This window comes from Tamandua tetradactyla, chromosome 4 (assembly GCF_023851605.1).
Source record: "Tamandua tetradactyla isolate mTamTet1 chromosome 4, mTamTet1.pri, whole genome shotgun sequence".
Lineage (NCBI taxonomy): Eukaryota > Metazoa > Chordata > Mammalia > Pilosa > Myrmecophagidae > Tamandua > Tamandua tetradactyla.
Window position 1 is genome coordinate 64,494,952 of NC_135330.1, and position 13,126 is coordinate 64,508,077.

Here is a 13,126-nt window from a genome sequence, read left to right on the forward strand (position 1 = left end):
ACCCTGATGGCTATGAGATGGGGAGACCATTTCTATCTCAGGTTTTTGTGCCTCTGTTAAAGGGTGAGGCAGAGAAGGAGGAGGTGGAGGTAGGGAAGCTTCCTTCTTTCCTGACTATGAGCCCCTACGTTATAGGGTGTTAGTAGAGTAGATGAAGGAGTTAATAAAAGCCCTGTTTGATCCTCAGGATTTGAATCAGGCAGGACAATTTTTCTTTTCTCCAATAATCTTTACAGGGAAAATTTTACATTATTTCATCAACACTGATAGCTGAGAGGCAAATAATGTATTGACTATACATCATCTCATTCCATTTCTGCTCTTAATTATAGAACAACTCTAAACTATAATACAGTGTTCTTTCCTATAGAACCATTCTCAGGCCATTTCTCTCATGATTCTAAATCATATTGAGGCCAGACAGTCACAAAAATACACTATTTTTTTCATAGGCTTGTTACTAAAATCTTTTCAGTTTTTCAAAATATAGCCCAATTTAAAGAATTTCAGTAATCACTAGCCAATTAGGAACACTTGAACAATACATATGCTTTCTTGGGAAAACGGGGTTTCACTACTTCAGTAAAACACCAACATATACTTAACACTTACTATATATTTAAGTAACCCATCAGTTAAAAATTAAACAGACATTAAATACTATATCTGAGTAACCCACCAATTAACAAGCAAATAGACAGTAAAGACAGTAAACACTATATCTAAGTAACACACAAATTAGCAATTAGATTTTAAACACTGAATTTCATCAAATACCAATGAATTGTTGGATTACTTCTATTTCAGGAATATACTCAGCAGACAAATTCAGGTCAGGGCCTTGAATCCTGTACAGAATAGTAAATTAGAAAGGTGTAGAGGTCAGAGCAAGGGGGATCATTCTGGAAGCAGGACCCAGGGCTGCAAACTCAGGTCCAGGAGACTCAAACCATCGCAGGAACGTCACCATCCACTTCCACCTTGTTGATTTGCTCACCCAATCCGATGTCCAGACCTGGAACTCTGGGATTGTTTCTCCATCTGAAGCTGTAAAGGGCCGAGGAGGCCAGAATGCCAGCAGGACCGAAGAAAACCCCGTTGCTGTACCTGTACACTAAAAGGGTCTAGTGGCCACAAAAGGCTTGATCACTGTGCTTACCTGCCCTGCTGGGGCTTCAGAACTTTGAGTAGTCAGGCTCCTTATTCTCTACGGACATCCACATCTGGCCAGAATCACCGAATTGATACTGATCAAATGCGGGATTTTCTGCTCGATGCATGTAACAGCCAATCTATGACGCTGGGGTTCCAAAGGGAGAAGGGTTTATTGCAACATGAAGCAAGAACAGGTATGGCCTGTAGACCTTAAATCGATTTCCCAGAGTCTAAGGAGTTTAGGGTTCTTATGAATGCAAACAAGGGGAGATGGAGTTGTTACCATTAGGATAACAAGTATAAAGGACTATAATTTACAAGTGTAAAGAAGCCAAACTAAGATAGAGTAAGCAAGAGTAACCGTTATAATAACAAGTAACTTCACTGTAGCCAGAGGTTAGTTCTGGGCTGAGTCAAGTTCCTTCATTGACATTAGGAAGTTGTCTTTGTGATCATAAGACTCTAAAGTTGTAGGTCAGGATAAAGGGGTACAGGTAGGGCCTGTTACTGGGTTTTTACAATTTGCAATTCACTGGGTTTCAGTAATTTCAGGTATTTTTCTTTTGGCTATTCTACAATACAGTGGAAAGTAATAAAACTCGTCTATACAATGATTTAGTCATCATATGTATTTGTTAAATCTTAATTTCTTGGTTACACCAGGACCCACTAGACTGTTAGAGATATAGAGATTACTGGTTTATTCTGTAGCCAGTTCCATAGCTTATGAGAGTTCAAAGTTCTGCTTGTCATTTTTAATTCCTGGGTTTATGTTCTTTTGATACAATTCCAACATCATTGCTGTGCTATGTCTGCTTTTCTCCATATCGTTCCGAGTCTAAAGCTGGCCCCCAGAATGCCACAATTAAATCCACTCATACGAGTGTTTCGAGGGAGAAAATTGTTACAATCAGCAGCTTCTGCCATTGATTCAGTGCTACTCTCTTTTCTTTCTTCTCATCTCTGCTCTCATCCCCTTCCTTCCAGGATGTGTCTCACTTCTACTGTAAAAGAAGCTCCCTGCTTTTTACTTGCATGCTTTCTGTCCATGGCTAGGTAAGTTAACCACACTGTCATAGATTTTGTGAACTTTCTCTGACTGGTTTTACCCTCCTCACCTCAGCACCTGGGACCACATCTAAACAGAAGTTCTCATTCTCCATTGTCCAAACTCTGGTTGTGAAAGGATAGAAGGGCTGCGAGAGGAGATGAGGTGACCACGCTCCTCGGAGAAGAAAGGCTTATTGACCAAAAAGGAGGCCCCATCCAACCCTCATCTTTACACTCTGTTCAGAACATTTATACTTAGACTCAAGATTTAACCCTTATATCCAACCTGGATGGAAATGTTACCAGACAAAGGCCATGGATTCTTTTATCCAATGTACTCTAATGACCAATATCTAAGACACTGGGGTTTCAAAGAGAGGAAAGAGTTTATTGCTAGGCAGGTAGTAGGAGCACAGATGGCCTATTGGCCTAAAACCTGTCTCTCCATGGGTTTAGGGTGTTCAAGATTTTTATAGATTCCAGTAATGGGAAAGGAGGTCATTACAATTTCAAATAGCAAGTTCTAAGCAGAAAAGAAGACAGTGTTATTATCATTTCAATAGGAGAATGTAATTGGAAAGGAGGGGAGGCAGAGCTATCATTTCAATACTAAAGGTAGAAGCTGAAAGGAAGGGAGGCAAGTTCTCTTTTCAAGAGCAGAGTGTAGCTGGTACAATTTACAAATATAGGGGCCTGGCACTAGTTAATGGCTGACTTCAAATTCTTCATTAGCATTAGGGCCTTTGCCTTACAAGAAAGTGACTGGATAAAAGGAGCAACAGCTCTTACAGTCAGGAAGACACACGATAAGGGCTTTTACAATCATTTCAGATATCAGGACAGCCGAATTATAGTTTAGGGATTTTAGGTATTCCCCTCTGTCTTCTCCAATGTACCAGGACGCAAAAAGAAATATTTGTATAATGATTCAGCAATCAAAATCATCCCTTAAATCCTAATTTAAGCTTTGCTACTTTTCTAGATGAGAAACTGAGATTCAGAAAAGTGACTATATTAGACTTTGCCTAAAAGAGAGCGGCCTAAAGCAGGGTGGTGTCCAAGAAAATGACCCATCCATTCACACTGATGCCCACCCAACCCTCTATTCCCCAATCCAGGAGCCTGATATGCCATTCTTAGAAGAGTGAAATTCTTAGAAGAATATGGTGGTTTTAAAATTTGGCCACTCTTTGACACTCTCTCTTTCAAAAGGTAAAAATGAATTCCCCTCCCCCCATGTGTCACCTATACTTAGTAGTTTATTTCTAGTGAATAGAACCTGGCAGAGGTAGTGATGTAAGATCTCTAACACAAGGTCATAAAAGACCTGGTAGCTTCCTCCTTGCTCACTCTCTCTGTTTCGGACTTCTGGCTCTGGAGGAAGCAGCTGTTGAGTTATAAGGACATTCCAGAAGCCCTGTCGAGAGGCTCATGTGTGGAGAACCTGAGGCTGTCTGCCATTGACTGGGGAGAAGCTGAGTCTCCTGTCTGCAGCCACAGCCACATGAGTGAACCATGTTAGATGTGACTCCTCCAACCCCCACCGAGCCTTCAGATGACTGCAGTCCTGTCCAACACCTTTGCTTCAACTTCACGAGAGACCTGGTATTAGCTAAACTGCCAGAATGCAATATACCAGAAACAGAACAGCTTTTAAAAAGGGAAATTATTAGGTTGCAAGTTTACAGTTTTGAGGCCATAGAAATGTCTAACTAAAGCATCCAGGCACCCAGGGAAACATACTTTGACTCCAAAGAAAGAGCCAATGATGTTCAGGGTTTCTCTCTCAGCTGGGAAGGCACATAGCAACATCTGCTAGCTTTCTCTATGGCTTCTTCAAGGGCTTCCCTAGGGATGCTTTCTTTCTGCATTGCTTAAGGTCTCTGGCTGTATGGGCTCTGTTGGCTCTGAAGCTTTTTCCAAAATGGTTCCCTCTTAAAGGGCTCCAGTAAGCAACCCCACTTTTGAATGGGGGGAGACACATTTCCATGGAAACCACCTAATCACAATTGGGTAGGTCACATCTCCATGGAAACAATAAAAAAGATCCCACCCAGCGATATTGAATGAGGATTTAAGGACATGGCTTTTCTGGGGTACATCACAGTTTCATACTGAGCCAGGACCACTTAGTTGAGCTACTACCACATTCCTGACCTACAGAAACTACGAAGTAATAAATGTGTGTTGTTTTAAGCCATCACATTTTTGAAGGCAGTAATAGAGAATGAATACAAAGGCAAAAGTGTTCTCCATTATCTGCATCACCCAGGTGGCCAAACCAAATCAACATTTCTAAGCATCAGTTTCCTCCTGTATAAAAAAGCAATAAGCACACCATATAGTATACCTTATACATATATCCCTAGTGCTGACCAGCTCAAAATAAGTGCTCAACAAATTGTAGCTATTACCAACAGCTCCTCTAGGTGAATTTCTGCCTGTTCCCACTTCCCTTACCTAAAGTGCCAACTTCAATCTTAAATTAGAATGCATTGACTGGGGGACAATCCTTCAGGCCAAGGGATTCAGGACATCTTCTCCAGTTCAGCATAGACAGCCGCAGTCCCCCTCTCCCATTGTCTCTGCTAGCCTCAATTCTTAACCCTAATCTTTCATCTCAAAATTTGAGCTTTGATGATTCCCACTTCCTTCCTATGGTTACTTTAACCGAAGTGAGTCAGGTCTTACTGAAAAACTGACCACAGCCAGCCAGCTCCCACCCTTCCCCGGAGCAGGGCTGCCTGGGTAGAGCGTGAGGGGGTCAGTGTTTATTCAGCCCATTTTTTCCCCTCTCTGTCCTCCAAACCAAAGAGCTTCCCTAGTTATCATACCCCTTCTAACAGACCATGGCTAGAAGCCATTCTCACATTTCTCTGGTGGCTTGGGAAGGGACAAGAAGAGTGACTGCAGCTTGAGCACTTGCATATCCTGCCAGGTGGGCTAATTTGCTTTTATCCCACTCGATTGAGTCTAGCCCTGCTGTCTCTGATCTCAGCTCAAGAAGGATTTGGTAGGAGTTTTTCAGTTTTTAGTTGTGAATACCAGAAACAACCAACTGTGTGCACTGGTACCACCTTCTAGTGTGGTTGAGCTATGTTAGCACTTTATATTACTTAATCCTCACTTTTACCCTCCAAGGGAAAAATCTGGCAAGAAAGTATTCACTCATGGGTTTTTGAAACTTGAAGAAGCTAAAAAAATGTCCCCTGCTGATAATTTTGGTATGTACAAGTCTTGTCCTTAGTCTTGAAAATTAGCGTGATCTTATATCTTCTTAAAGGAAATTGAATTTATGGGAAAATCCATGGTTGTTTTGCTGTTGGCTTTTAAAGAAAGAATAGCTTTTCCGCCTGAGTAGATGTGGAAACTACTCTCTCTTCTGGGAAAGGGTAGCTGGCTTTCCCTCTCCGGTATACAGAAATCACTTGCCTATTTTCTTCTATTTTGGAAGCTTTGAGGGAGCAATTTTAGCTGGAGAGAAGTCAACTGACACCAAAACATTATTTTAATAAGATGCATTTATTTATTAAAAATTAATATCTGCTTTGAAGACAGACAATATAACATTCCCAGAGGAATTGAAATGCTTCTAGTTATAACTGAGTTCTATTAGAACCAACTTTAAGGTGTTATAAATAAAAGACTGTCCACAGCTTTCACAAATGAAGGGGTTGGCGAATGAGGTCAAGGGAACCCCTCCCAACTACTGGAATCTAATCATCAAAGGGGCTCCCTGGCTTCCCTTCCTAAGAGGGAAATAGTCTTTGTAATGCTCTGGGACCCCCAAGCTCAGAGAAAGAGAAATCAGAGCCAGATCAGGATGAACGGCTCAACAGTCATGAAGTGTGGTCAGCTTTGGAATGGAAGCTTCAGTTGGCTCCCCACGCAACATTTTTTCCATATATATATATATATATATTTCTCTTAAACACTCAAATACCATAGAGTGACACCCTATGGAAACAGCTTAAACACAGGTGAAAATAATAAATATTGAAAAAAATATAATATTAGGCTTCTTTCTAAGTAGTTCATGGAGAAGCTCAGTAAATAAATAGAAATTGGAGTTGAGGTATTAGAGGTATAATAAATATTCCAGGAGAGAGGTATGATGGGGGATTTCCAAGAGCTGTTTCAGTGCTCCCAGAACCCTGGATCAGATTGGAGACCTCCAGTTTACATCCTAGGGTCTAGTTGAGTTGCCATCCTGGATTTTTGGTCCCTAGTATGTTTTAGTTTTTAATCTTCATTGTCATATAGGATTCGATGTAGTTGATGAAGATGTCAAATTCACTCATGGCTTTGTAGACACCTTTCTCTTGGAGCTGTGTAGGGAGAAAAGAAGTATTTAATTAACATCCCATCTGATGGAATGTCATTCCTCCTCTCCCCAACTTGGGTGAGGTATGACCCTGGGGCTCAGAAGGACTACTTGCTTCCTCATGTTTGGAGGACCTTTTGAAGTCCCACCAAACAATTGAGCAGGCCCTGCCCTGTCCCTCCCCTTGTGCCTACCCTCCAGGGATTCACACCGCCTGGTAGTAGAACCCTGCCCAGCATCTGTCCCCAGCCCACAAGGAGAACATGGCCACATGGCTTCTAGGAAACATGGGCCACATGGCTTCCAGGAAACCTCCCAGAAGTTCATGGACAGATGGAAGCATAAAACCCCCATTTGGTCTGGGAGTTGACATTCTCAGGCAACTTGCAGAGGTGTGAGTGGCAGATGGAGGGTGAGCTAGAGCCAACTGTAGATAAGGGAACGTTCTGCTTCCTGCTCTGAGTTCTGGGGAGTCTAGTCTGAACCCCTGGGTGTGTTTTTAATGTGCTCGTTCACGTGCCAGCTTTCTGCACGTGTGGGTACAGCCTGGATTCCCAACAAGCTACTTTCTGTACTTTCTGTTTCCTTTGTCACTCTCCCCACCACCCAGCTCACGGTGTTCAAAGACTGGCTGGGCGGCCCAACCCACAGGCCTGCAAAGGCGAGGAGCAGTCATTTAGAAACCCCCAAAGACACTTCACAGAAAACAAATGTAACCAAAGTGGCAGCTCCTCACTTGCTGAAGAGGTCACACCGTTTGGCAGGTTCCCACACTCCCACTGAGAGAAGACCTGAGCCTGCCTAGCACCTGCCACTCCTCACACCACCTCCCCCAGGCCCTCATCATCCTCTGGGGAGTGGACAGAGGTTGTACTTCCCAAACCTTCTCTGCCACCAGCTGAGCTTACCTTATTAAAGGCGTTCTTCACCTGTTCCACTGCTCTGCTCTTATTTTCACAGGGAAGAAACCGATGCTGTGGAATTCAACAGAAGATGTTAATGACCTTGGCTCTTAGCTCTTGGGGGATGAGTTGGCAGCTGCACCAAGATGGGACCAGACTCTTCCCAAATGCCTCCTCCCACCCCACCGCACATCTCCCTGGGGGAGCTGGGCCATCCCTTATCCTCACCCACGGGACAGAGAAGAAACCTAGGCTAGGGGGGAGGATGTGCAACTCTCTAGGAGACACTCAGATGTTTGCAGAGCTTGATGAAAATCCTGGCTCGTGGCGCTTCCTCCCGGAGATCGCCCCAGTGTCTCTTAGTGTGCTGAGTTAGGCACTTTCTGGTCTGTCCTTCCCCACCCCCCCCACCCCCCACCCCGGTCCTCTCCCTCTCCTTCAGACTCAGCCACTGAGGATCATTTCTAAGACCCCAAGGAATGGAAACCTTTTGCATATCCTGTCCTGCAAATCCCAAGATTTTCCATATCAGTGAAAGAACAGAGGAAACCAGTGCTGAGGCTCTCGTTTCAGTTGGAGAAATAAATTATCTGGGGGAATTATTCACAGGTACTCAAGCCTAGAGCTGAATAGCCTCCAGGCCCTTCTAAAATCTCAGTGGGGGAAGGGTGGGGGATTCCTGTCACTCAGGCCCCTCCACCCCTTGGAGCTCTGCTTTCAAAAGGTCGAGAAAAAGAGGTGAGTCATATTTCACCTGTTCAGGAGTCTTGCCTCTGAAGTCTCTCCTGACAGGCCCAGAGCTCAGGTCCAAAGGGACAAGGGAGCCCTCACTGAAGCTCTGGGCCCCTTTCATGAGAGAGAGGCGAGTAGTTAATAACTCACAAATGACTCACAAATAACAGGAAAGCTGTTTGCAAATCTTCACATGTAAGATGCTTAGCAGCTCCCCCCACCCTCTGCTCAGAGAGAAATGAGCAAGACTCCTTGTGCCCTTCCGAGTTGGCTGGCCCCTGTCAGTCTGTGTCTCTGTGTCTCTGGCTTGTGTGGTGTGTCTCTGGGATGTGAGGGTCCCTGCCCGTCTGTAGGAGAGGTGTTTCAGAGAGAGCTGCCAGGGAAAGACCTGGTCTTCTACTCACACAGCGCCGCAGCCTCAGCCGGAGGGTCTTCAGCTTTTCTCCAAGGGAGCTCACATGTTCCTTGATGTCCGGGTCGTGATTTTCAGCCTGGGGCATCACCTCCTCTAGGTAAAACTGGATCATCTCCGACAAGGCTTGGCAACCCAGGTAACCCTAAGGGTGAGAGCAGGGGGCTGGGGTGACTGGGGAGGAAGGGCTGTGGCCACTCTCTTGAGGATAGTTCTGTCCTCACGGATCTCCTTAACCAGTTCCCTCCCCCCAGAATCGAGCCCTTTGTAACTCCCCAGCTGCTGGCTGTGTGCTGAGTTAAGATCTTCCCACTTCTCCTTTTCAAAGTGAAGGAAGCAGACCCAGCTCTGCAGTCAGGAAGCCCCATCCTCCCCTTAATCCGGGCGGCCGTGCTTTGCCCCTACCCATCCCTGCTCTCACCTTGAAGTCCTCCAGCAAGGACCCGTTTAACAACATGGTGTCCAGCTGATCCTTCTTTTGCTGTAAGGACAAAAGTAGAGTGAATCTGAGGTCCAGGGAGATACCTGAAATGAATGCCTTCCTGATCTCCTTTTATTTATAGAGCTTCTGATTTTTAATCAAAGCAACTCTGGCTCCAGAAACTGAAAGGAGAGTTTTAAATAGAAAATTCAATGGTGTTGGAACCCTTAGTTAAATCAGGCCCTCCCCGTCAGGATCAAGTTATTTTAAAAATCTGGTTGGGTTTGAAATGAAGGCAGAAGCTTGATTCAGTTCTGGTCTTTTCTTTTTGTTTTCCCCTGCAGAGTTGCACTCAGCTTTTAAAGGGCCATTCACACCAACCTTTCAGTGTCTGGTGCCCTTTGCTCGTGTCCTTCTCTTTGTTTTTGTTTCTCTCTACTTTGGCAATCCAGCTCCAGCACCAAAAGAGGCCTGGGAACGGGAAGCATCTGCTAATGTAGATGTCCCCATGTTTGGAGCTTCCCCAAACCATCATTCTTTTAGATTCTAGAAGTCATCTAAGATAATTTGTTTTTTCCCTGAAACCAGGTAAGGGAACATCTCTATCTTGAATCAGACCCTTCTTGATTTTTCCCAGCAAACAAAGTATCTGAGCTCCTATGTAATTTTACAAAAGTTTCTTAGCGTAAGAGAAAGAACACATTTATCTTTTAGGCAGCTTTTCTTGCCCATCTACTGCATCCTCTGGCTTCATTTAACTCACTGAATCCATGGCCTGAACTGGGACTGTCTTAAGAATTTAAGTCTGGGGTTATGCATGCTGGGGAGAGAGGGGAAGGAGGACAACTCTTTTCATAGCTCCAGCAGAACACCTAGTTCTGGGAGTCCCAAGAAGAGAGAAAGGGTAGGAGGGAATCATACTCACAAAGAAAGTCTTCACCCTGCTGAAGGCACCTCGGAGCTCTCGGAGCATATTGGGCAGGCTGTCTGGGAAATGGGTGCAGCTGTTCTCAGAATGGGCATGCTGGCCCCAGCTGGCCCCAACCCTGGCCAGGAAGACCAGGCAACATAGCAGCACTGAGCGGGGCATGGTGGTGCTCTGCCTTCTGTGAGAGTGCCCTGTGGTTTGGTCTTGCAAGAGCAAGCCCCTGATGTGCAGACCTTCACCTCTTGTGTCCCCCTTTTATACATAGTTGTGGGGCCTCCCCATTTATAAAAAAGCCACAAAGTCATAAATTTCCTGGCAAAAGTTTTTCTGATTAAAGCCCCTCCCTTCCCTAGTGCTCTTCAACTTTGCATTGGTTAAACTTCTTGCTCTTAAAGTTTTTCAATTTTTGCATCATAAGCAAAAGTCTGGTTGAGGATGAACTTCTGCATTGTCTATTTTTAGGATGGGTTACCTCTCTCTCTCTCTCTCTCTTTTAAAATAATTTTTCAGCTTCTTTTAATAAAAAAATTGATTTCCTGGGAGAACAGCTGCCCTGTGCACGGGGACCCGCAGCTGTGACTTCCATCAGCGTCTGCCTTGGTTAGTGACGTGGACAAATTGGCCATTCCGGAATACACTGGGATTGAGAAATAATTAGGTCCTCCCTTAACCTGGGTTGAATATCCAGGGTTTCTCCTTGCTGAATTGGGAAGTCACCTCAGTTTCCGGCCGTTGATTTCCCCAAGTGAAAAATGAGAGAGGAGTCTGGTATCCTCAAAGCTCCCATCCCTTTCTCCTGTTTTATGAACCAGGACCGCCCGTGAAGAGGCTGGCTTCCCACAGGACAGGCAGGGTCACAGGTGTTCCCAAGCCTCGATTAGATTCTCAGGAATAATAGTAAACACTTGCCGAAAGGTGTTACAGGCCAGGGGGTAGCCCTCACTCTGTCCCTCTAATCTCCGTTTTATTGATAAGGAAATGGAGGTATAGAGCTGTTACGTACCCTCCCCATGGTTACCAAAATTGGGAACCCAGAATTAGCACCCAGGCCTACCTGACACCAACCCCAGGCTCCCCACCCAACTCTACACTGTCCCCAGCATGCGCAATGAAACGGTTGGATTAAACAGGTTTTAGGGTCTCTTTTAACAGTAAGCTGCTATTTAAGTCTCCAACTTAAGTTTCAAAGAGGGGGAAGGAGAAGTAGAGATAAGCAAGGAAACTAAGTCAGGATTCCATGAAGTCTACATAGCAGGTCCCTTTCTTTCCTCTTACTCTTCCCCTCTCCTTCCCAAAAAAGGCTTAGAAATCTTGTTTTGGATTAGGTATGTGTGGGTGTGAGTGCAGGGGCAGCTTAGCCAGGTGACGGAGCAGTGTTGCTCTACCTTTAGCTGGGAAAGGACAGTGGCAGTAACATCAGGGCTTTTTCAAGTATCTGAAAGTCTCTGAGGGTCCTTTGGCCATTGTTTGAAATCTGCCTTCCAGAGGGGCTCCTCCCCCTTCGCAGCGAGGACAGTGCTGCGCTGGGAAGAGCACAGACCTGGAGGTGGGAAAGCAGAGAAAGGCTGTGGGTGAGGAAAGACCTGTTCTCTTCCACTCCTGCTTCAAGATATTTCCTAATTTCTGTATTTAGCTGAAAATTACAGAAAACCTAAGCATGGCTTTAAAAAGAAAAGGATTTAATTTTTTTGTCATACCCAATAAGAAGTCTAGAGGGAGGCAGTTCACGGCTGGTATAGCAACTCTTTTGTTTTTTTAAATTTAATTTTATTTTCCATAAATTTATCATCACAATCGACTTTTTTTGTCCTTTTTGTGAAAAATTCTATACATAAAAAAAGCAATAAATTTCAAGGCACATCACAGCAATTAGTTGTAGAACAGACTTCGGAGTTTGGTATGGGTTACAATTCCACAATTTTAGGTTTCTACTTCTAGATACTGGAGATTAAAAGAAATACCAATATAATGATTCAGCAATCTTACTCATTTGTTAAACCGTACTTTCTCTGTGTAAATCCACCATCACCTTTGATTTCTCCCATTCTTTAGGGATATTTGAGCTATGCCCATTCTAACTTTCTCATGTTGGAAGGGGCTGTCAATAATATGGGATGGGGGGATGGAACTAGCTGATGTTCTGGAGAGACTGGGCTCTCTGCATTTCAGGACTTAGCTGGTCTGGGGACCCATCTGGAAGTTGTAGGTTTCTAGAAAGTTACCCGAGTGCATGGAACCTTTGTGGAATCTTATATAATGACCTAGGTGTTCTTTAGGATTGGCAGGAATGGTTTTGGTTGGGGTTTGGCAAGCTATGATAAGTAGCAATGGCTAACTGAAGCTTGCGTAAGAGTGACCTCTGGAGTAGCCTATCGACTCCATTTGAGCTCTCTCAGCCACTGATATCTTATCTGTTACACTTCTTTTCCTCCTTTTGGTCAGGATGGAATTGTTCATCCCACAGTGCCAGGGCCAGGCTTACCTCTGGGAGTCATCTCCCATGCCACCAGGGAGACTTTCACCCCTGGATATCATGCCCCACATAGGAGGAGGTGCAATGGTTTCACTTGCAGAGTTGGGCTTAGAGAGGGAGAGGCCAAGTCTGAGCAATACAAGAGGTCTTCTGAAAGTAACTCTTAGGCATATCTACAAGCAGGCTAAGTTTCTCTGCATCTTACATAAGCTTCACAAGAGCAAGCCTCAAGATCAAGGCCTATTGACTTGTGGGTCCCTAATGTTTGAGACAGTATTAGGGGTTTCCCCAGTGGTAAAGTTTAATAGTTCCATATTTTTCCTCCTATCCTTCAAGGGACTTTGCCAATACTTTTTGATTATCTGATATAGCAACTCTTATACGTCACCCAGGGCTTTCTTTATCTGCTGTGCTGCTCCCTTATCCTTTGTTGCGAGATGTCAGGGTGAAGGGGGATAGGTAAAGGCAAGATTCAAAGGCATGCCAGCCCAGGGATCCTTCTAGTAACCTTTCTGGGAGGTTCCACCCAGTGGATTCCCCTACCTTAGCTGCATAAGACCGACAAGAACTGTCAGGCAAGAGCTGCAGGTGTGTTGTGTGTAGGTGAAGAGATTTTTGGAGGGCCCAATCTACAATGCACAGAATTTTATAAGGAATCCACCTCCCAGCTACCCTTATGCTCAGCCAAAGGGCAGCCTTCTTGATATAGCTGTCCTGCACCTTAAAGTA

The 13,126-nt window shown here is 44.6% G+C and overlaps 1 protein-coding gene and 1 long non-coding RNA gene across 3 annotated transcripts; one reads left to right on the forward strand and one right to left on the reverse strand.

Moving 5' to 3' along the window:
- The first annotated feature begins 3,515 nt into the window (after positions 1-3,515).
- On the forward strand, positions 3,516-7,809 carry LOC143680970 (uncharacterized). The gene is made up of 3 exons (XR_013174271.1): positions 3,516-3,810; positions 7,140-7,399; positions 7,490-7,809. It is a non-coding gene; the product is annotated as an uncharacterized LOC143680970 (long non-coding RNA).
- IL10 (interleukin 10) lies at positions 5,705-10,222 on the reverse strand. Of its 2 annotated transcripts, none has more exons than XM_077157623.1 (5): positions 9,922-10,222; positions 8,997-9,056; positions 8,568-8,720; positions 7,438-7,503; positions 5,705-6,533 (listed from the first exon to the last, which is right to left on the reverse strand). In XM_077157623.1, exons 1-5 carry the CDS (start codon positions 10,084-10,086, stop codon positions 6,441-6,443), a joined length of 537 nt encoding a protein of 178 aa, XP_077013738.1. In that variant the 5' UTR covers positions 10,087-10,222; the 3' UTR covers positions 5,705-6,440. The 2 variants fall into 2 exon arrangements, with proteins under 2 accessions (XP_077013738.1, XP_077013739.1); XM_077157624.1 differs by lacking the exon at positions 9,922-10,222 and adding an exon at positions 9,378-9,894.
- Between the last annotated feature and the right edge of the window lie 2,904 nt (positions 10,223-13,126).

Bases quoted from the DNA above. Each gene is read 5' to 3' on its own strand.
- IL10 (XM_077157623.1), bottom strand. From the start codon at position 10,086: ATGCCCCGCTCAGTGCTGCTATGTTGCCTGGTCTTCCTGGCCAGGGTT. The intron at 7,504-8,567 runs GTGAGTAGAAGA...TGAATTCCACAG, and splicing joins GGCTGAGGCTGCGGCGCTGT to CATCGGTTTCTTCCCTGTGA. The intron at 6,534-7,437 runs GTAAGCTCAGCT...CTCCCTACACAG, and splicing joins TGAAGAACGCCTTTAATAAG to CTCCAAGAGAAAGGTGTCTA.